The sequence below is a fragment of the Uranotaenia lowii genome, chromosome 3, assembly GCF_029784155.1.
Source record: "Uranotaenia lowii strain MFRU-FL chromosome 3, ASM2978415v1, whole genome shotgun sequence".
Lineage (NCBI taxonomy): Eukaryota > Metazoa > Arthropoda > Insecta > Diptera > Culicidae > Uranotaenia > Uranotaenia lowii.
In genome coordinates, this window is record NC_073693.1 from 326,580,457 (window position 1) to 326,605,849 (window position 25,393).

Genomic DNA, 25,393 nt, shown 5'->3' on the forward strand with positions numbered 1-25,393 from the left:
AAGACAGATATATAATTTACGGTACCCGATTATTCATAAATAAGTTCTTAAGATGGTTTAGGTCTAGGTACTATTGATTTTTTGACTTTAAGAGTTTTCCATTTCCTTAAAACAAACATTAACTTCCCAAAAGATTTTTTCTTAAAATGGATACGTTTAAATTAACATAAAGTCCCACAATTTCGATATTTAACCAAAAAAATTTTTAGATAACACCAGAATTTAACGTTTTATGCATTTTTAAGTCATCGGAATCAAAAAATTTCGATTTCATGATATTTTAAATCTACAACCAAATCTTACAAAACAAGTAAATAGTTTTAAGGAGAGCAATACACTAATAATTTTTTAAAGTAAGTAAGTATTAGGCGATTTTCAGCCAATAAAAAATCTGGCAAGTTTGAAGCAGAATCGATAATTGTCATGAGGAAGTTACTTGTTTTTTCATAAAAATCCTCAGCAGATAATTCTTCAAATTCAAGATTTAGACTTTATTACAGATAAATCTTTCAAGTTTAAAAACGATGGACAATGGATCTCTCAAAGACAGAGGTTTCGTTTTTCAGAGATAAGTATTTTTTTTTTGTTAAAATGGAAAATGTTGTACAATTTGGCGATTTTTTGGCATTGGATTTGACTTCGGGCTGTTTTAAAATATTTTTTTATTAAAAGAAAAAAGAAACATTACTCTTGATTTTTTTATTGTTTATTTTCGATCAGAAAAGTAAGCTTACTATCTCAATAAAATATATTATTTAAAAATTTTACTTTATTTTAATTTTATTATTATTTAATTTACACAATGTTTTATCTCGAGCTACATTTTTTTCAATTCTCAACATAAATGTTTTAGGTTTCTAGGCAAATAGGTTTCTAAATTTTATTTATTTTTTTTAAAAGCTGTATCTGATTAAAACATTTTCTTAATCATAATTCCAATAATCAATGTTGAATGTGAATTCTGAATCCAATTTCAAATCTGATAATTTTCAATAAATATGAATCAAAAGCTAAATTCAATCAAAATCTACGACTAGCTAAATTTTTATTTCGATTTTATTTATGTCGATACTTTAAAGCTAGTAAATTTGAATTGAAAATGAATTCCAAAACATTTCGAATAATCAATCTGAGTTATGAAGATGCATCGTGTTTTTGTATTTGAATTTCAAATCAGAATAAGGTTGCGAGTTTGAGTCTGGAATGTGCAACCGTATTTAAATATCGGTTTTCAATAATTTCTTATTTTTATTTGATTTGAAAATTTTAATTAAAAACAAATTTAAATTTCTTATTAACTTTTTATAAATAACTATTCTTAGCCTAGAAGCTTTTGTTTTTAATAGTAAAATTGTTACAATACTTTTCATTTTTTTTATTAAACCGAAAAGCCAACGAACAATAAAAAAAAATAAACCCATTCGCAAAATTCCATTGAAATTACCAACTCTAACGTCTGAACTTTCATTATTTATTTGTGTATTTTCAAATTTATTAACGTCATACTCGTGTCCAAACGATGATTCCAATTGAAAATTACGTGTTCTTAGTTGAGTAAAAAACGATATTGGGAAATGTAGACTTAATAAGATAAACTACAAACGATATTTAAAATAATATAAACATCTATTAAGGTTGCCAGATTGCCCGGTTTAATCCGGGTTTACCCGAATATTTAATACAAAATTTAAGAATTTTATTATTAAATATCCGAATATTGATTGTCCGGATTTCATTAAAAAAGGCCCGGATTTTGCTTTTTTTTATTCACTTTATTTGGTACATCAAACAGCAACAAAAATAAATTGTGTTGTAATTTTTTTTTAAATTTATGCCCCCAAAATGAAATTTTTTAAGCAAGTTTTATAAAAATAACCATGAAAGTTTTTTTAAAAGCCTCTGTCGGTTAGTTTTGATGATAAACTTTTTTTTAAAACTTTTTTTCTTGATTTTTCTGTCGAGTAGTTACTGGGTTTTGACAAAATTTGCCCGGATATTGCCCGAATTTTAGGTCCTCAATTTTGAAATCGAATGCCCGGAATTGTCCGGCATTTGGCAAAAAAATTTGGCAACCTAAAAGAACAATTACAGATATTTTCGTATAGTCTCGTATCTAAAATAAATCATTGGGTTGGATTTGATGTTTACCTTCTTCAAAATTTGGAAAATTGGTGTTCAAATTTTTGACTTGAGATGAATCTTTGAGGTTTTTGTTTTGGTTCTGAATAAATATTTTTACTCTCGAATCACAGGTTTTACTGTAAAACATCTCGTAAGACGTTCATGAACCTTCATTTTTAACATTCTTAACTCCGCATCTGTTCCTACAGCCATAGTTTGATGTGTATTTGTTTTGATCTACTATCAATCTGTAAAACGGTTCAAGTTAAGATCCTTGAATCATTCCTACAAAACTTGCTTTCAGTTTTCGAAATTGAAGGTTTTTCTTGTTAAGTTACAAACTCTCTGAGTACTGCAAGTATTTTTTCCTAGGCCAAAGTTACTCAAATTTTAAACTATGATTTTAGACTAAGTCAATCAGAAGCAAAATGTTCGCAATGTGTTTAAATTTTATTCAAATATTTGCTGGATTTTTTTCAAAAATGTTTCGAATTTTGTAAAATAATGTTATTTTGTGTATGAGAGTTTTCGATTAACTTCAGGTTTGTGTTTTTTTAGATGTTAAAAAAAATCGTTGAAAATCTAAATGTGAACAAATTTCTGGCAGCACTAATATCACATATCCATGAACACTAAGAGTGACTGATAAAAGTGTAAAAAAATTAACATTGTCATTTCTATGATTTTTTACGGTCGCCATGTAGTTGTCTAAATTTTTTAGTAAGCCCAGATTAAATAAAGTTGTGGAATAAAAAAAAGACACTCTGTGATGAGAGTAGCAAAGGTCTAGATGTGGTTTGAGGCACTGGAAATTTATTAATTTCTCAAAACAAAAATTCTATGATTTTTGCGTAAAAAAGTTTATAATTCATGATGTAGGTAAAACGAAAACCCCTTTTGGAGCAGCTGCAACAGCTAGACTCTCGTCGAAGTACGCCGACCTCAAAACATACACACAGATAATTAATACCGACTTTGAATTTCAAGGGCTCTGACATTCAACTTGAATAAAAATCCGCTGCATCAGGTCGAAGCAAGAAAAAAAAAAGATGAAAAGGTGGGTACTTGGAAGCAAAAAAAAACCGGTATCGCACTCCGTGGACCCTCTGCTGAATCTCTGATAAACTACTTAGTGGGGAAGTCGAGGAGGGCCACCCCTCAGCTGGTGGGCTGATGATAGGGCACTAAGGGGGTCGATTGAGGTGGTCATGGGTCTGGTACAGACTGCTGCTGTTCCACCGAGAAAAAAAAACGGATCCCATCCGTGATGCAAAAAAATCTAAACTGTAGGCGAAAAATAGACTCACTTGAAAGCCCCTAGCAAGCTAGAGGCTCTCGAGTTAAGTGAAAGACACAACAATCCGTCCTCTGGGGTTGGTAACCGGTTCGTGGGACCATTTTTTTTTCGTTTACTTTCTTGAGGGACCCTAGAGAAGATTTGGGGAAGCCTAGCTAGCAGCGGATGACCTTTTTATTTTCGGTTACAGTTACGCAACCTGGCTGAACTTCCTCTGCTTTCTGGGGGCAGGGAAGGGTAACTGGGGTAACATCCGAATCGGATTTTCACTGAATTTGGATGAACTTCACCAAACCCCCCCAGGGCTGTCGAATGGAAGTATCAAAAGTTTTGATTCAAGGTTGTCTCGGAAAAGGGCGAGACGATTGTGGATATTTTCAGTTAATTTTTAATTTATCAACATTTAAAAAAACAATAGTATTATTTATGAAAAAAAAAACTTAAATTGAGAAAGTTTATCAGGTTTGATAATTTTTAAAGCATTTTCTGATTTACCTATCCATTTTCGGTTACGCCATCAAGCCTTATTTTATTGTTTTGAAAGTTCAACGTTTCAGCTTTCCAAAACCAATCATTTTCAAGGATTAAATATTGAACAGAAAAAAATAAATTTTTATAACTGTAGTTCTTATCATTTAATAGGAATATATCTTTCGACACGTTTTAGTGATTTCTCGCAACGATGAGGAAAAAATTCAGATTCATTTTAGGGAGGGGGAGGCTCGCCATGTTGTAGCGGCATTTTTGTTTTTATTTTGATGTTCTTTTTTTTTCTTCTCCCAGTTCCGACCGGTAACAAAAAAAAAAACAGTGTTGATATCATTCTTGAAACGGTTGTTGGGACTTTGTGATTTCACGATCCCATGCTAGGTTAAACATTCGCTGACAGCTGATTACCTTACACATTTCTTTAAGGGAATTTCAGTTGGTAGTTCTATTCACATTCATAAATTGTTACGTTTTAAGATGGAGATGGAGATGTTTTTCTCACGAACGATAATATATTTAAAAACTCTAGAAGACAAAAACATGAAAAGTATCATAACAAAAAAAAAATTGATAAATTTTTTATTTGATTGTTTAAAAATGTCATAGATATTTACAAAATTATGTATCCTCGATCCCAAATTCTGCTATCAAAACTCAAATTCAAACTCAAGGTGACAAATTTGCAATTTAAAATCTGCGCACACTTAGTCAGATTTTATTGTCATAAATATTAAGAACAAGAACTCTGAGCCAGCAGATCGTGGCCTAGAGGATAGCATACTTGTCTTCTAAGCCAACGTTCATGAGATCGAATCCCGGTCGTTACATAACCTTGCACACATAGTATGATGAAGGTTGGCGGTTTTAGCATTAGTGAAATGCTAGCCGTGTATATCTTGGAATTGTACGCCTCAATGATGCAGCACATGCATGTAGATGGATCTTTTCAAGGGAACTTAGATTGCACTTGGAGATCCTACCTAGTTATGTGTGTGCTCGTAGTGCTACCGGTAAACAACTGCAACTTCAACCAATAGTGCAGGTGTGTCAAGTAGCATAGCAAAGTAAAAATAATAACGCGGGGAAAACCACAATAGATCAACTTAATGGTCGCAGTGGACTCTCTCCCCAACAGGAAAAAAAAAGAACTCTGAGTTCGATGCTCACAAATTTTGAAAAAGCAAAAACATATATTGCTCCTTAAAAGAGAGTTTTAAATTTGTGTGTAAGTATAACATTATACAGACGAACTGTACTCTTTTTACTGCTTATGTTGTCATCACTGTATTATTTGTCGATTAATATTGAATCATTAGCAACCACGCTGGGAGTCATGAAACGATGATGATGTTGCCATTCGAAAGTAATGATGCTGTCCCACAACGTGTACAAAGGTATTTCAGCAGCAGTGAATTTTTACTTTTTTGCAAGTTGTGACCAATTTTTTAGTAGAAGAAAGAGAATGATGAATCAAAAATAGTTCTCCCTAATTTTGATTATCGGAAAAAATGATGTTCGAATAAGTTTGAATAAGATCCTTAAGATCTCCAAAAAATAAACGGATGTTATTTTGATGAAGAAAAGTTTATTTTCATATGTGTTTTCTCTATTAATGACTTAAATCTTAGTCAGATAGGAAAGATACAGCTATCAGTGCCAATCTTCAAAATATTTAAGCTGCTTTCCTCAGATTTTTTAAATCTTCCAAACGTTGCTGATTGATCACATTATCTCTTCCAAAATGAATCATTACCATAGATTTTATCATAACAAATTACCATAAATTTCCGGTTCGATCGATGTGGTTGTGATAAAAACCTTCCAAAATAAAGCGAGATACCCCAGTTTATACCCGTTTAGAGAGCAAAGGTGTAGACATGGGTAGCTCTTGGCAGTAACTATGGGATAGAGTTGAGCCGAATATAACATTAGACTGAATCGGTTTGAGACCATTTTTTAATTACTCAAGTCTTAAGGTCTAAAAAGCTTCAACTTGGTTCAAAACTCATTTTTTGCAGAATTTTTAATTAACGTTTCATGATTAAATTGGAACTTTTAGTTTTATATGGGAAAATTAAATATTTTGTTCTGAAATATCAACATCATTTTTGTATTTTCTGTGGAATCGAGCCTGCTTATGATTTTGTGCCAATTCGTAATTCTTTAAGGGATCTTTAAGGGCCCGATGAACAACAGGAGTTTGTCTTTTGGCATTGAAAAACAATAAATTCAATTGACATCCCTGCTTGTGCATCGCGAAGTATTGTATGAAAAGAAGTCATGCATCTTCCGAGATTGTGTAACACTTTCTGACTTATTTTTTCAAAAGAACCTACATCTTCCAATTCGTTGCTTCAAAATATCAAATCTCCTAAAATAGAAAACTAGCCTCCATAGAATGTTGAAGGCATCTTTTTATTAATCAGTTTAATTAAAGCTAAAAGGTAAATTTAAAAACCTAAAAACAGATTCAATTGAAATGTAAAATTCGCAGTATTAAAATTTTGAAGCAAATTTTGATACCCAAATGTAGAAATATTCATATAGGTACCAAAATTTATGTTACAATATTTAATCTTAAGAATCAGAGTCAAATTTGGAAACGCTGAGATCCCACTTGTAAGTTTTAATTGAGGAACTTTGGAATAGAATCATCAAAATGAATCGAGCTCCCTCCCTTTTTTGGTTTAAATTTTCAAATTAAAATGAAAATTCTAACTTTTAATAAAGTTTTGAAACCTTAAGTTTAAGAACTGTATTATTTAATAAATTTTGATTTTGAACTTAGTTTTAATAATTTAAAAAAAAAAAATGTGAATGAATTTGAAGTTTAGAAACGGTATATAAACCGACGGGTTTGCGCCGGAAGTCTCATTAAGGTCATTAAGGTTAGAAAAAATGTTATGCACATATTTGTTTCATTTTCCAGTGGATTTTATAAAAAGCACATGAAAACCCATTAAAATTTTATCAGTTTTTGAAATTAAACGTTCAAAATAAAGTTATTTTTTACATAAAAACCACAAATAAATTTTTTTCTGCTTAGAAAATTTGTGAAATTTTTTACAGTGATGAATTAAGCTAAAAATAAGAAAAAATTTTCGAAGAAATATATGGGCTCTAGACCGCTGCAAGTTTTATATGGAAATTTTAAATTTATAAATTTTTGTACCTCCTATGACTATTTTTGGTTTTGACTACTGAAAATAGCAATATAAATTTAGGAAGCGATTCATTTAGTCCTAAGAAAGAGAAATGAGTTTTATATTTGTAAGAAAATTTGTATGGGAAAACCAAAATCTTTCATTCATAATCACCGGATGATGTACTGACAGTTTAGAAAAAATTAACTTTGAATAATTTATATCCCTTGATTCTTGCAGTACATTCCATGTAAATAAACCAAAATCTCAACATGTGCCCCAGAATAGATATTCGATGTCATACAAAAAACGTTTTTAAAATGTTTTTTTTTTATTTTAGCGTTTTTGACTGCTTATTTGAAAACTATTATTCTGTAGGAAGAAAAAAAATCATAAAAAGCACTTTACAAAGTAAACAGTTTGTTGATTTATATAACCTTCGCAAACATATTTCATGAAATTATCGAAACCCTAGACTGCCAATTTTGAACACTTTCCAATGGATTTGAGATTTTTCATTTGGAAATGGGTATAACTTTTTTCATGAATAAGTAATAGTAAGCTTCTTTTTAAGTTAGCAAGAAATGAAGCTGATGAATGACAAAATCAATAATTAAAGACAAACTTCATTTCAAGCTTATTCGAATTTTCTGGATGAATGCAAAAATTTAATCTCCCACACAAATTTCCAATCAAAATTGTAAGCGCAAATCATCTAAAATTTCACACTGATGTTTGGTCACCCAAAAGGCAGCGAAAAAATCTTATGGGAATAAGTAAAATTTAAAGTTAAAGTGGTCTAATGGGCTCGTAAACTTTTTTGTTTTGTGAACCATTCCTTTTTCTTGTTTTAAGTGTTCAAAGAAGCTAATTAATATATTCTACAATATATTTTTACCTCGAGGCTCTCCTGAACTGAACTTGAAATCCCTATCTACATTAGGGTGGCAGCAAAAATGGTCATGTAAAATTTTAGAAGCCAACATATTGTTGATTAGCTTAGCTTAACTGAGTACTCACATCCATATTTAATCATTGACTTGAAATCCAAAAATATTTAAAATCGTAGACTTTTGTTTAAATATTATTTCATACAACCGGAATCTTACTTAAAAAAACGCATTTCGAACAGTAGAACGAATTCCACATCGCCAAAGGTTGCTACTCCTAATTGACCGAGGACATACATTTTTCCCAGAGGTCAAAAAAATGGTGTGAATGGATTGACATCACATTCTCAATGAACAAAACTGACACTCTCTCTTTAAACATCAATAATGGCGCCGGCCACGTCCTAATAGTTATAGATAGATTGGAAGAGATTGAAAAGGATAAAAGATCCATATTATGCTTAAGAACCGAGGTTACCTCTGCATCCCAGCAAAATAATTCTGATTGGAGGTTTGGGATAAAGGATATGATCGGGAGACACTCTTGACTGTGTTTTGCAGTTTCTTGAAGAAATGCTTATTTGTTAAGAAGCGAATTTGTACATAATGCATATTTCATTTACAATCTCCCTAATTTTTTTTTATCAATTATGCAATGGGTCTTTTCAGTATTTGATTCAATTAAAATGACTATTATTGGAAATGTAACCCATTTATCACAAACAAACAAAATACTGATTTTGGCTCATTAAAACTGTAAAGCGTAAAGTATAAAAATATTATGAAAAAGACCTTATAAATCCAAAGCAATGCCAATGAAAAAAACATATAAATTCCAACCATGAACATATTGTTAATTGGTTGAAAAAATTGATCTGTGCAAAATTTTGGCAGAACTGAACTTCATTAGGGGTGTCTCATAGTGCTCAAAGATTCGAATTTTTATCCTCAGAATCAATGTCATAACGAAAAAAAATTTTTGTTTGGTTTAGAAATGATAGGTATGAAATAAATCACAGCTCGCTCCAAACCTCATGTAACTCATTTAATTTTTTAAATTATCTTAGTCACTTGATGGATAATTTATATTTCATTTTTTATTAATCACAAATAACAACGAGTTTTAAACAGTTAAATATTGTGAACTGCAAACGTAACATTTTTTCGTATAACTTATTCTACAACAACTTTAAAGAAACTATGCTGAAATTTTATGGAAACACCTACAACAACCTAATTCCTAAATGACACATAAATGTACGAATTGGACAAATTAAGCTTTTTCCAAAACACAAAGGTCTTCTTTAGACAGATTTTCTATACAGATGCTTTACTCGATTTTCTTCAACTAACGAGTCCATTTTATGGTAAGTACTCATGGGATTCGCATTACCTCTTATACATTAGACATTAGTCATGCAATATTTAACGTGACAGCTGAGATATGAGATTTGATACTAGAGACTTGAAACTTGAAACCTAACATCAGAAACTTGAAAAGTGAGGCACAAGACGAAGGATATCTATAGATAGCTATATATAAAAAATTTCTGTCTATCTGTCTGTTTGTCTGTTTCCTATAGATTCGAAAGCGACTGCATCGATTTGCGTGAAACATGGAGATCGGGGAAATTTCCTTTTATGGTTTGAGACCCCCTCCTCTCACATGAAGCAGAGAGAGGGTCTTACAAACAAAAGAAAAATGTTTCCATTACTCGAGAACCGATCAAGACAAAATTTGACATGGAAGAATATTTGAGCACGATAAATGATTCTATTAGTGTTTCAGACCCCTACCTGCTTCCAGTGGAGAGACTCAACTCAATAACTCAAGAACTATTTTAGCAAATGGAACCAAATTTATCATGGGAGGGTATTTGGGTACGAGAAATGTTTTTATGTTTATTTAAGACCTCCCCCCCTCCTACAAATGGGGAAAAAGAAGTGGAGAGGAAAGTTTTCATACATTTTTTTTGTATAACTGGAGAACAAATCAAGCAAATGGAACCAAATTTAGCATATGGGTGTATAAGGGTATGTTTAGTTGATACATGTTTCTATGAATTTTTTGTACAGCTACAGGAAAGAAAAGGGAGGCGCTAATACAATATTTTTTTCGTAAAACCCGAAAACTTATCTTGAAAATGGTTCCAGAGATATGGTTTATAGATATGGAGAAGTGTAAGGAAACGAAAAATAATTATTTTTTATACCAGAATTCTTCCAGTGAATACATATTTAGGAAGAGGAGATAAGCCCCATTACAATTTTTTAGGCGTAACTTGAGATTTCATCAACCGAAAGGAATCAAATCTGGCATGGTAAATTTGGGTAGGATGTTTCTAATAATCCTAAAACCACCTTGCAGTGTGGAGAGGGAGGGACGGAGGCTGTTCCATGAGGCTGGAAAAAATATCAATTTCTTCTTTTGTCACCCTCCGCCCTTCAAAATTTCCAAAAAACCTGAAGGGGGGAATAAAAAAAAATTTGAAGTGTTTATGTAAATTAAAAAAAAATCAAATATTAGAAAGATTACACGACCAAAAAATCAATTTTGGAAGATGGGAGTTATTTCAACTTTTGAATTCAATAATTTATTGAATTTTTCGATAAAATATCACTTGACTTATGGGTTTTGTGCATTAATGTAGTATGCAATTCTTTTTGCATACAAGCTTTCTTGTAATGTATTCCTATTTTTTTTTTGTTTTTGGCATTATTTTTTATTATCCCCCCTCCCCTCCTTCGCGATGTTGACTGTATTTAGATACAAATTTCTTTTTTATTTGGCGGTAGAGCCCTTCCCCTTGAATGAGGGAGAGTGTAGAGAGTCTACACCAGTAAAATATACATTTTAGCATCATTCAAGATAACATGAAGCCTATAAAAACAAAGTAAAAATTCAGATTTTGGAAAACAAGTTTAGATATTAAGTTTTAGTTAGGGAGGTGAAATCATGTTTTTAATGCAATTTGAAACTCCAACTTCAGCTCTCATTTTAAAGTGATTTATGTTCAAATTTTATTTAAAATGTTACCTACAAATAAAAAAAATCAAAATTCAAATAATTTTTACAAAATTGTCCCCGGGCAAACCAGTTTAATTTCAAATCACCATCAAAACGAATAAATGCTTACTGGATCTCAGAGGAACTTCATGTGCCTTTGAAGAGAATTATTCACATAACTGAAGGCGTACATCTGCAGGCTTAGGGGAAATAAGGGCATAACGAGCACCAGGGGCAAAGTGAGCACCCTTTTTTTTCTACGGAAGTACGTATTTTCTCAAATAAATTTTCATGAGGAATAGTTGCGTGGTTCCTATAGTATTAATTTGTCATCAAAAAAGCAATCTTCTTGAACACTTTACACAAATATTAAGAAAAAACAACTTGATTTTCAAGTATCGAAAAAATTATAATTTTAAAGCCGCTGACCGTGGCCTAAAGGATAACGTTTAAGTCTTCTAAGCCAGAGGTCATGAGATCGAGAGTCTCGGTCACGGCATACATAAGGAGTGTTTTCGAAAAAAAAATGCGTTCGTTTTGTGAATAACTTTTCAATACATGGATCAAAACTGATGAAATTTTCAGCAAAGGTACCTTGTAATGTATAGTTTATATGAGCAAATTTTTGTGATGTTCAGTTTAGTGGTTTTTGAGATAGCTTCCAATGAAGAAGTTTTTCGACTTTAATATTTGGGCAACATCAGGAGGAATATTGTTCATCAGGTTATGTCGTGAGATGGAATACTACGTAAATAAATAATTTGGGAAACACGTGCGCCATCTGCAATGTATACTACTTACCACCCTTTTTTCCAAATCAAGACTTTTTTGATTATGTTTTCTGTTTCCTTAAGCTTAACTATCAATATAACTCATAATTTTCAATTTGGTCAAAGTTATAACAAATTTAGCCGATTGTCCTCCGTCGGCATAAAAATAACAAATTTGACGAGTTGGCCTAGCTAGAGGTAAGGTATCAGAGAGGTAACTCAAAGGACTCGAGTTCGATTCCTGGTCGAGGGGATTTTTTTCATTTACAATTTATGCTTGATTATTTTCGAATAGTCGCATAATTCGCAAACAAAGCAATAGAAAAATAATGTATGAGTGTGTGGGAATTGTTTTTAATTCTACAAACACACATACATTATTTTGTTGTTTCTTTGTTTGATGGATGATGCGACTAGCCGTATATTGCAATAATCGAAATCATCAACCATGAATAGTAAATGAAAAAAAAATCGCCTCGACGAGGAATCGAACTCGAGTCCTCTGAGTTACCTCTCCGTCATCTTACCACTAGGCCAACTAGTCAGATGAAATCTGTCGAGTTGTAGCTCTATAATTTAGTAGACTTCATCGAGTTGCATTCGCTACTAGATTCTATGGAAGAAAATGGTTATCGTGCCCGATTGATGGTGCTTTTACTGCCCCAAAGGGGGTTCTCATTATGCCCCTAGAATAGTGACCGAGTTCCAGCTTTCGACAACATTTTTTAAAATGCATTTTGAAACGATTTTATCAACTTTTTCAAGTTTCAATCAAAAACCAAATAGACTCCTTTAGTGTTTGTCAAGATATAGTTGTATTCTATGGTTTAATAAGCGTCCTCTTTAAATAGGCAATTATGCCTTTATCTCCCCTACATCTAAAACGCCTAAAAAGCTAGCCCTCATGGTGTAGTGGATAATGTACACCATGACATTATCCACTACACCACGGCTGCTTGACCAATGTTTTTTAAGGGATCCATAGATTTTTTGGACCGCCCTATTGAAGATATTTCTATTCAGGACACCTGATTTCATGGTCAATAAAGGTACACAAAACTTTTCTGGAAAAATAAGTACTGTACGTAGTGTTAAACTGACAGCTCACAATACTCCTTAACAGTCTTTGACTGAATGGAGCAGTTTATTGGGTTACGTTCTAACTGCATATAAAACAGTTCCGGATTCCATCAACCACAAAAAGCTCATGACAAGTTTGCGTAACTACACATACATACATTTTTCTTCTATGAACACTCTTAAGCGTTAAAACATTTTCGTTCCGAATGTCATGATAATCATAAAAGAAAACACAAACAAATTTGGCAACTGTATCCCTCTCGGCCCAAAACAGCTGCCCAGGAATTCCCGATTCGGGCGATTGTCGCCTGTTTGTTTACAGCAGACCCTATTGCGCATTTGTAGAAACGAACGGGCAGCATCTGTGTTTACAATTTCCTTCTTACACAACTGCAACACCAAAACGGGGTTTGACAAAAAGCAAACATCTCACTGTTGACTCGGTTTGGATTGACATAATCTCGATCACGATTGACTCAAATCGAATCAAAAGGAAACATCACTCATTCACTTTTTTGCTACCACACTTCCGATAAAGATTGATCACTCTCATTCAGCCACTTCCTTATGAGTTACCTCTTTCATCGCTTGCTCCCATCCGGAACGCTTGAGGCCCAGCTTGGACCGGAGCACGATCATCGCGATGAGCAACGTCCTCAGCAACGCCAACCAGGAAACGGTCAGCTGGATCCAGCTCTTCCACTTGACCAGCTTGTACAGGGCACTGATATACATTAGCATCGTGTGAGCATTCACTGCTGTTCTTGTCTGTTTGATAAGAAGAATGGGAACTCGCGAGCTTTTCCGGGATATCCCTGAGGCGTGAAGCTTTACGCGTGACCGATCGATGGCAGAAGAAAGCAGTTCAGGAGAAAGTGTTTCTTATCCAAAATTACTAGCGAACGCGCGAATTGTTGACGGCACGGCAACCGAGAACCTACTGGCTAATCAATGCACCTCTTCACCACGCGGTCCGCGATTTTGGACACCTTACGTAGTAGCACCAGCCAGGCAGAAGCAGATATGGGGTGTTCTTGAGACGTGCCGCCACATAGCTCAGTTCAGCTCAGCGCCGCTCTAGAACTTGTCAATGCTAATGTCAACCGGAGTCACACCCTGCCACCCCCAGCCAATTCCGCTTCTGAGTCTCAGAACACCTCACAGACAGACACGTATCGACGATAACCGCCAATACCAATTTACCATTAGTTAGACTGAAGGAACTTGAACAGATATTAATAACGAAATAAAATTGAGTTCTATCAGGCGGCCACTAAACTAGAAGCTAGACCTCCGACGAACGCCGACGCGTTTAATATTTTTCCGTTTTTAATGTTCTTGCCATAGCCAGTGTTGATTTTAACGATTCAATCACAAAACAGGCCGAGTGAGTTTGTGGCCGTCTTTCCGGGATTCGACGACCTGCCTTCCGATTGCTGCCGCCGAAAAATCAAACACAACCAAACCGATCGAAAACCGTTCTCTCGAGACGACGATTATCACCGAGGACACTATTCACTAAACCGGTAGTAGTCTTCTACCCGAAAAAAAAATTCACCACCAACTATTAAGAGGCAGACACAAAACGGCACTACAGAACTGACTGACTGACTCTGTCCGTGGTCCGGTGGGTGGTGTGAAACTGTTCGCTCGCGCAAGCACCGTTGCGCAACGGGCTCGACCGCAGCAAAATGTCAACCCCTGGTGTGTGCTTCAAGAAGGCGCGCAAGCAACCTGTCGGTTGTTTATAGATTTTGTCCAAGTTCTGTCATGTGTTCATAGACTTTGAACGACAAAGATTGGAGCAGAAACTTTCTTTGGTTGAACAAACTGAAATGGGAGCTTAAGATTTCCGATCTTTGTCCTCAACCATCTCTTAAGTCAAGATTGATTCAAATGTTTTCGTTCGAAGAGCTGCTGGAGCTAGAACGTATTTATGGTTAAGTTTGAGCAGGCAGAAAAAAAACAAACTTACACTGTGCGGTACGGTATAGTGGAAAAGTTTGTTTTGTTTTGGTTTTAGGGACGTATTGGGTGTTGCTGTTAAATAATGTGTTTACATAACAACAGTTGGAAGGAGAGAACGCCACACGTGGTTTCATTGCCCGCACGTTGGCGGTAACAGGAACAAAGGTGGTAAGTTCTATATTAAACACTAGTTCCGTTAAAAATTTTGACTTAGACTTAGTTTTGACGAAAAACTGAGGATTAGATGTACATATGTTTGGTAATCTAGTCGAAACAATCTCTGTAAAATACGGACGGCGGCGGTTATTATACATAAAGAGATACACACCTCTATCGAATGCATATATGTTTATATGAATCAAGGCCGTGGGAATGAAGGGGGGGGGGGGGGGGGGGTAAAGGAAGGATGGGATTTATAGAAAAATAACGTGATCCCAAAACGTGTTTAAAAATTAGTGTTTACAAATATGACAGAAAATTGGCTCGCCTTCAGTGGAATTTTGTCCTATGTATATAACTCAGGCCTTAGACATTTCATTCTACGACACTATATGGCGTTCTCGTGAAACTTATTTTAAACTGTCAATTTCGATATGCAAATGAATAAACCTTTTGTATTGAAAAGTCGCGAATGCCGTAAAGATGATGGTAAAACGACTATAATCGAAACAAAAAAAAAAACGAATAAATTGATTTTATTCGATAAACTTTTGTATTGAAACTCAAATCAGGACTCAAAAAACGCCTATAAAATCATTTTTTACGAAGAAATAAATGTTCAACTCCACATTTAAAAGTAGTTGATAAATTACACAAGACAAAAATTCACATTTTTTGAGGTGCGAAGAATTTAAGAGCATATTTTGATTTATTTTGTTGTCCTGAAAATTTTGAAAATTGGTAAAAAATATTCAAGAAAATTCTGCACTTTTCGGACAAAACAAACATTACAAAAAATTAAAAAAAATCGATTTTACTTTTTCCAAGACCGTGAGTTATGACTTCTGCGAAAACAATCATAGAAGTTTTCTATTTATTTACTTTTCCAATTCTGGATAGTAATATATTTAAACGATTTTTGCATTATGCTTTTAAAATATTTTTGAAGTAAAAATCAAATAAGCAAAATCAACCGTAGAATTTAACTATTTTTTAATCATTCATCATCTTTAAAAAATATTACTTTTAAATTGAATAAATTCAGAATGATTGTTTTTTTTTATGTAAATTTGTTAATTCTTATGCTCTCAATGATTTCACTCAAAACTGATACATTTTTAAACTTATAAACTTCGTATCGCTGAAACAAGATGTGATAGACAATATCTGACAAAAGATTCGAATTCAGGATGATAAAATGTACCAAATCAATCATTAAACAGAGATGCCAAAATTCTGTCTATTGAATTATTATTTATGTCATACTAGCTGACTCGGGGTGCTTTACTACACCTTTCCCAAATAAATAAAAATTGTAAAAATTCTTTAAGTTTTGATTTTTATGTCAGCATTATTTAAATCAATTTTATTATTTTAAAATCAGAACTGAAGCTGGAGTTTCGAATTGCAATACAAAGATCAATTCATCTTATTCAGTAAAACTTGATTTTTAAATTTTTTTTCAAGATCTGATATTTTCACAGTGTTTTTATAAGTATCATAAATTCTTCTATTATGCCAAAATGTATGTTAATTGGTATGGTTATAAACCCTTTCCGTCATTTAGTGCCAGCACTGGTTTGATAAATTTATGAGTTAATTCAAACAATATAGGTATTGTGTCTTTTCCGATTCTGCCCTGAATAAAGACAGAATTTTAAATTATTTGTACGCAAACAATCTCTCTTACAAAAGATGGTCCTTTTTGTTTGATAAGTGCCCAATTTGTGCCAAAAAAGTTGTATGGGAGCCCTCCTTCCTTTCTTGTTTCCCTCCCCAACTACTTGAAGGAAGTATGCGCTTCTAATAATCATACCCATTTTTCGTACCCAAAAACCTTCTAATATCAAATTTGGTTCCATTGACTGATAAGTTGTTAAGCTTGATTAAAACAATCATAGAAACAAATTTCTCACTTTCCCATTTCAAATTTGAGTTCATTCGTTTGAATAATTCTCAAGTTATGCCGACGAAATTGCAATCTTCCCATTGAAAGGAAGGAGTGGTACCAAATATCAATAGAAACCTTTTTTGTTTTCAAATACCCTGTCATGCCAAATTTGGTTCCATTTGTTCGAATTTTTCTCTAGATATGCGATTAAAATTATATGGAAATCCCATTCCTCCCTTCCTATTTTCCCAATGGAAGAAGGGAGGGGTCAAACAATCATAGAAATATTTCTCGTCCTCAGATACCCTCCCATGCCAAATTTAATTCCATTACATCGATTTATTCTGCAGTTATACAAATAATTGTATGGACACCCCCTTCCCCTCTTCTTATTTCCCTACTGGAAGGTGCCAAATATTGAATTAAACATTTCTCATACTCGTATACAATCCCATGCCAAGTTTGATTCCATTTGCTTGAATAGTTTTCGAGATAAGTAAAAATTTGTAAATGAGCCCCCTTTCCCTTCCTACCTCCTCACTGGAAAAAGGAAGGGGTATCAAATATTTTAAGAAACATTCCTCGTACCAACATACCCTTCCATGCCAAAATTGGTTTAATTTGCTATCTAAATTCTAGATCTATGCAAATATTTGTCTTTTCTTTAAGAGACCCCCTCCCCCCTTCCAGTCGGCCGAATATTCGGCGCCGAATACCGCAAAAAAAAAACCGTTAAGCCGAATATTCGGCTCACCGAATAGTTGAGCTAGGTATTCGGCCGAATAGGCCGAATAGGCCGAATATTTATTTTTTCAAATTTATACAAAAACTGACTTCTAAAATTTTTCAACTGATGTTGGATAATTTAAAAAATATTAAAAATTTATGTTGAAAAACCTTCAAAATCATCAAAAACTTATGGTTTCAGTAAAACATTAGAAATGTATCCGTGTATTTTCACTGTAGATGGCTTTATACTTTGATTTACGTATATTTATAATTGGACGTTGTACATGTGGTTGTACCAGTTGATGCTTGATTTGAACTTTTCACTATCCACTATTTCACCAATTTTACACTTTTTCGGTATCAAATTTGGCAGGAGCAAAAAATTTGCTACTCCACAACCGGTCAAACAACCACTCAAGCTTTCACAGATGGATCCGGCAAAAACAGATTGAAAAGACCTGGCGTATCTTTTTGTTCCCCAACCAGTACGATTATTCTTATACTATCCGGTAACCACTTTCTGGGAAAAATATCGACAATTTCACCACTTAAACTGATTAGAAAAATAGAATTTTCACGGGCGAAAAAAAACGCGTGCGCTGCCACCAAGTCAATGCTTGCTTCTCATTTTGAAATGAAATAGACCTCTACTTAAAAAAATCTGATACATCTGGTTGGAAATAATCGACTTTAAAACATGAGGGACATTTAGATGGCAGAAATAGAAGATTTCTATTAGAAATAGCAGTAGAAATATTAGTATTTATGGAAAACTCAACTGAATATTTGACCGAATATTCGGCCGAATATTCGTTTGGCCGAATAGTTGAAAAGGTCAATATTCGGTATTCGGCCGTTCGCCGAATACCACTATTCGGTACATCTCTAATCCTTATGCAACAAATTTTCATAATCTTGAAATATTCTTACTAAAAAACCGTTACTTCGTTCGAAAGAGACGATAAATTGAAATACTTTTTTTTAATTTTCAACTTAATTGACCAAATTTTATTTTACAGTTTTTTTTTCAAATAAATGTACAAACTTTTATAGCCAAACTAATACATTTATATGAATTTTTAAAATAAGATTATCAACTCTGAACTATGGTGTTCTGAAAACATAAACTTCTAAAATTCATGGGCTTTGAATTTTAAATAAATAAAACTTTGTTTCTTGCTTTTGCTTACTCCAGGACCCAATATTTCAATTGACGGCGACAAAATATTCAAAGCATAAAATTTTGAACTTGAAATGGGCTTGAAAATTTATTATCGTTTTCCTTATTGTATTATTTAAAATTATATTTTTTAATCGATCATGATTTTTCGAAATACTAAAAGATAATTGGAAGTTGTATGCTTAACTTTAATGCGCAATATAAATATAATTTATATTTGCTTTGTCCTTTCAATATTTACAACAAATTTGGAACTCCTTATTTTCATTTTTATTGGTTTCGTATTTCGTCATTCCAGAAATTAACAATTTCCCAGCCTGTATTTACTGACAGACAAAGTGATGATGAATATATAAAGTTATAATTGTGAGCTTTTGTAGTATTTAATTTTGATAACAGGAAGGATTTGATTGTAAAAAAAGGTTTTATCTCTGACTTTGATCAGTGGCACTCTTGAAATAAAATTTTATATTTTCATTTTTATCAAATTAAATTCAATCCTCATCTTTGTGTTTTGAATTCTCTTAAGTTTAAAATGAGTTTTTTTTTTCTATTCGAAAATTCACATTTTATGTCGTGATTAAATACTTTTTTCAAATATAAGATATTACAGTATAATTTTTTTAATCAACCATTTGATTGAACACGGAGAACATAAATTAGAATAAATATGAATAATAATAAAAATAATTATCATTTTCCTAAACAATATTTAATCATAGGTAATTTTTGGCCTAATCTGAAATTTATTCTAGAATTCGTATTTCATTTCTTTTTAAATCTGGTGTCATATGTTATGAATTTTATTTCTGTGCACTGATTGTTATGTCCGAAGCTAGAATTTTGTTTTCTCGTGCTTCGAAAATATTGATTTACAAGTTTTAGATAAGAGTAAGTATCATCCTTTTGAATAACTTATTAATAACTTACTGGAAATAACATTATTTGAAACTATAATTCTGATTTATTTTGAATCGTATCCGTGGATTTCTTATTTTTTCTGAGTTTGTGGGATTTCTTTAATTCTTGTGGTATTGGAAATTTGTAAAAATATCTGTAATAGAGGAAGCCCAAAAAGGTGCCTCGTTGAGAGTCAAAGACAGGTGACCAGAAAAGCTGATCTTTAATTACTTCTTATAGAGGGTGGATCCAAAAAACTGACAATGGTGAAATTCTCGAAAAGCTCAAAATCTCTAGAATGGAACTAAACTCTTCAGAACTTGTTAGAATATCGAAGTAAAATCGAGAAAAAGTACAGCCGGGATTAAATGATCTCGTCCTTAAACTTTGATTATTTCATTTTTCTGATTTTCATTTTCTCATGTTTTATCTTCTTATTAGTGACTCTGGAGTCACTGAACATTATATTTTTTTTATAGATATTAACGTTTACAAGAATATATTCTACGTAGAAGTTTTTTGTTATCAGTGATGCAAGTTTTTTGACAATTCACTCCGCTTGCAATTGTAGATGCATTCCCTCTGATATGATCAATATTTATTTTTAATTATACAAGGAACACATCTGATCTATCGGTCACTTATGGAAAACTAAGGTGTTGTGAAAGAATGAATAATGTCTGAGAAACACATTTGAATAATATCACAAGGTTAACTATATCACTATAAATTTTGTGAAAATCGGTTGAGAAACAAGAGAGATATAGCGTTTTTAAGCGAGGAGTGGCAAAGTGACACTCAAGATCTGATTAGGGAGTATTTTTTCCTGGGCTTTCAGGGTGCGTCCATAAAAAAAAGTAATGATGCGAAATTAATAATTTCAAGAATTCATAAGGGTTCCGGAAGAAATTCATCTATTGGGATGAATCCGAATAAAGTTACAAGCCGCCAAACTTCCAATAGATTCATATTGACACTTAAGAGCGGATTAGAGTTAAATAAAATTTTGAAAAATCTTAGTCCCGCATACATACATCATGAATGATACATGGGCCAATAAGCACAGTATTATAGAGATAATTATAGAGATAAAAATCTATAAGGGTGAGGACAAATGACAGATATTCAACCACAACCCTGACTCACGCTTCGTGATTATCAACCAAATTTGTATCTTTCGTTTAAAGAAAAAACACAATTTTACTACAAGTTAAGTACTTCTTTTCTGCATAATGATATTTCACTCTGATTTCAAATAATTTCAGAAAAGTGGTGAGTTCTGTAATTTAATGTTTGGGAATTTTCCTTATCATTAAAATAAGGATCACCTAGAATCTCAGTGAAGTCGTTTTCTGGAGAAATCAATGTAAAAACTAAAACTTTCTTGTTTCGGGTAACAGAAATAGGAAGGTAACAGAAGAAGTACGTTCGTAAGATGGAGCATTTCTCTTGAACTTGTTGAAGCAATCCGATTGAAAAAGCTTAGTTAAATTTATTCAATTAGTCCACCAACGACTGTAAGACGCATAAATAAAAAAAAACCATGGTTCTGATTTTCCAATCGTCCTCACATAAACATTTAAAAACAATCAACTAACAAGTGAATTGATTTCATAATGCAGAATTCCTGAGCAGTCGATTGTTAAAAAAAAAAATGTAGATACCTACCAGGAGTTTTGCTGTTTTATTCAGGTTGATTACAGGGAAATTCACATTAATGACATTGTTCACCGTATTTACAGATCAAAAACAGACATTCACATTTATTGTCGAAAAGGCCCTTGTTTTGGCTGACGATTCAGAATAATTTTCAGTGCGCACGATTTGGCAGACAAACTTTTATGTTTTTGAGGTTATTAATCTAGTACTTAAAGCACAAATAGCCATAAATACGTCCCAGCAAACATTAAATCGCATCAGAAATGATGGCTCAAATCGTTTTCCTACCAAATATGTAAATTATCGTAAAAATCGCTACTTCAAGTCGGTATAAATCGGATATGATGAAAAGTCCGCCATGTTTGCAAATTTGTTCTCTCGCGCGGGATTAACGTGAGTAAACAACCTTGTTGTTCTCTCTGCAAACCAGAATGCTAAAAACCAGATGATTAATTTGGAAATATTGTCGCTGGCAACGATGGCAATGTACGATTAAGGTGTTGTATAGCGTAAGCGTTCAATTTTTATAGTTCTTATCGCTTAAGCCAGAAGTTAAACATATGTATGTATATTGTCTCTACTTTGGTAGGTAAATGCTGCTTTATCGAGCTTTATGCGATTATTCGATAATGTATACGTTTATGGAATGTTCATAGTTCTGTTAAAGTTTGCATTCGTTCGACCAGTTATCAAAAAATTCTACCACCCAGTGTGTCCACTTCTAACAGCGCTCAAAAGGAGAGTGTCGCGAAAAACCCGATCGCCGATAAAAATAAAGAAAAAAAAATACAACCAACAACCTAACACGAGACAACATTCAGCTAACCATCGAAGGTCACGGTCGAGAATAGTAGCAGAACGAGTTGAACCAATTCGTCCGTTCGTTCGTCCATTGGCGAGGAGCGTGATGTTTACTACTCGTATAAAATATTCTAAACCCGGTTTGATGTTTGAAATCAGCAGCCGATTCAAACGAGCACGCGTTCACATATATACATACATACATACAAGAACAAGTAACAAAAAAAGGCAGAAGATAGGATCATAAAATATTTATGTCCAGCCAGCTGTTGCTCGCCGGTGGACAACCAAAAAATGGCGATGAGCACCCCTCTGTTGGCGACAGGAAGTATTGGCTTGGAAAACTATTTCCGCAATGTGGAGCTTCATTTTTCTTTTTTTTTTTTTTCTTTAATATGCGTTGTAGGGTGTTGTTTGCTTCGCGAAATTTGACGCCAATTGGTGCTTGGCTTGTGAGTTTTAAAATAAATTGGAACCAGAAATGACGGCGCTAATTTATGCCTTTTCTATGATTTAAAAATAGAAGTTTAACAAGTTTACACAATAATGTCAGCTTAACATATTTGGAAAAATTTAACATTAAGTTATAAAGTAGAAAATAACTTTTCTCAATCTGTGCGATCATTTTTATTTTACATTCAAACGTACAACATTGAACAGCAATTCGAAGCTAGTTAAGTTTGCTTGTATGCGATTCTGCTACTCAAACCGGCCGATCAACTCACTTAACTTCGCGTAGACGTTTCGGTTTCATGAACTTGAACTTGTTAGTGCTTCGAGGTGGGCATTTTATCAATTACCTCACAACTCGTAGCTGTTCACCAAAAAAATGTTTTTGAAAACCCACCACAAAATTTGGAAAACAACCAAATCGAATAAACGTCATTAAATTTAACTCAATCTTAAAAGTTTTATGATACTTAAAAAAACCCTTCCTCAACCGAACATCCGATCGGACCTGCTCTAGAACGCCACTAACTTAGTACCGGCCGGAAACCCTGACCCTTCTCAAGGATTGTTTTCGCGGACCCTAATGGAAACGCCATTCGTTGGTGGGTAGCTGGTTAGCAGACCGGCTTTGTGAGTGAAAAAAACATTAGAAGGGCAGCAAGGCGATTGGCGATGACGGCACAATTTAGAACCGGTGGATGTCGTCGTAAATAATGAAATAAGGAAGCGCAGTTCTGTCAAAAACGATGCACAAAGAGATGGGTTGATGAATTTTCTGCAGGGTTTTCCGTTGATGGATGGGTGGTGATGAAAAGTCTATATTAAAAACAAGGAAGAATTGATATGTTATTTTGAATCGTCTCTCTGATAAAAATTAATTTTAAAAAAACTACCAACAAATGTTTCTAAACAGAACCCAATAATTCAAAGAATACCAAAGAAGATTTTGAAAAATCGATGACTTTTCTTTTCTACAGCTGTAAAAAAATTTCTAAGGGTCATAATATCGAATCAGCCTTTGAATTTAACCAGACGAACAAAAAAAAACGGATTCTTTTATTGAGTTTGGTTACTACATGGCGACCGTAAAACTAGGTTTACTGTGTGCACCAATTCGAAGCAATTGAGTCATAGAGAGGTCGAGTATATTTTTGATTATTTTCACAAAAATCATTAATAACTGTATGCATACTGCTTTTGAAAATGCTAAATTTATAAAACTAGAAGTTACAAGCATAACAGTAAGTAAGTTTCGAGTTAATTGTTGAGGTAGAGATCAAATATTTCTTTTGTTTTTTTTTGTCGTGAAGTTCTCAGCACATTTCTTGAAAGGCTTAAAACTGCATATTTAGTATACTATTAGGAATCGACCAAAAAAGTATATAGCTGTTTCGGGTTTATTTGGGCCTAATATTTACTGTTCAAATTTAACTGGCTGCCGAATTTGAAATGGGCTGTTGCAAAAAATTCAAAGTTTGTATACAAATTAGTATGTAATAAGTGATTTTTTTGTTCATAAAATCATACAGCCTCACTGTTGACAAGGTTGTCAAAATCACAGAAAAATCTGTATTATCACAGAATTTTGAGCAAAATTTCGTCGCAGAATCTGTGTGAAATTTTCACAGAATTTCCAAAATTATACAGAATAAAAACAATTTTTTTTTCGGCAACCTTGACTGCTGCACTGAACTCAAATTCTACAAACTTCATCTTATTGCTTAAGGTTCAAAAACGCCTTTGTCCAAGTAGAGGTTCACGGTTGCGTCAATCAAAAGTAATGACGGTTTCAAAATTGAATAATTTAATTGGTTTTTTTTTTGCACTTTTCAAATGACATTCCTGCTAGTTGGCGTGTTTTCCCACATGCAAAAGTGTTTTCGTGTCATGGTTTGGTTTGCTTGCCGTAAAAGATGGTAATAGGGGTATATGGGCCAGAAATTGTTTCTGATAAGTTACAAACCTCTCTCACCTTGAAAAATGGATATAGTGGACCAAATCGACTTAAAATCATGGTTGCCGAAATCACTGAAAGATTTATAATTTCACAGAATTTTTAACAAATTTTCATCACAAAAGCTGTGTCACAGAATTTTGGAAATATTTACAAATTTCAGAGGTTTTTTAAATTTTGATCGTATTTCCAAAATTACAAATGTTGTGTCATCACAAATTTTGGATTTCTAACCTTGCTTTGGAAAAAAAACATGCCAAGGTTGGTAATTTCAATTGATTTTTCTTAAGTGTTCTTAAGTTTCTTAAGAAAATTCCGATTTTTTTTACGCAAAAACACAGAATTATTTTCAGCAACCTTGTTTAAAATATGAAACAAATCGACCATCCTCCACGTGATTTATTTCTATCATATTTGGTACACATTTTTTCCCAGCGACTCCATTCAGAAGACTTTCTCCAAGGTAGAGGAAGTCTTCTGAAACAATAAGCGATCTTGCTGTTCCAAAATATCGGTGGGTATTGATATATAAATGACTGGAATAATGATTGTTTTGTGTTACAGTTGCTGAGAAAAAAATACATTAAGGTTTTTTAAACGTGGTTAAATTTTGCTCAGTTTTTCTAACACGGCTTCGTTTTTCCAAGGTTGCTAGCAATTTTTCGTTTTGAAATTCCAAAGTTTTTCCAGGTTTTCCCCCGGTTAGAATTGATGATTTCAACATTTACTATACTTATTTAAAAAAAAAAATTAGTGTAAAAAAAATAACATGTAAAAGGCCTCAAATTCCTAACAATTCCTAACAAATCCTTTTAACACGTAGTTTTTTTCGTATGAAATTGACAGGTTTTCATGATTTTTTGAAACAAATCTATCGAAATTGGCATCTATTCGTTGTTTTGCTC

General features: G+C 33.1%; 1 protein-coding gene across 4 annotated transcripts in view; it reads right to left on the bottom strand.

The window, feature by feature from the left end:
• Positions 1 to 25,393, bottom strand: part of LOC129756901 (protein fem-1 homolog CG6966) — a 200,763-nt gene that overhangs the window by 17,261 nt on the left and 158,109 nt on the right. The window contains exon 1 of one of the 4 annotated variants that reach the window (XM_055753948.1): positions 13,374 to 14,349. The exons of the other annotated variants lie outside the window; for them this stretch is intronic. Within the exon in view, the coding sequence (XP_055609923.1) occupies positions 13,374 to 13,538 (165 nt within the window). The 5' untranslated portion in view covers positions 13,539 to 14,349. Of the gene's footprint in view, positions 1 to 13,373; positions 14,350 to 25,393 lie in introns of those variants that run through there. 4 annotated transcript variants of the gene reach the window in all.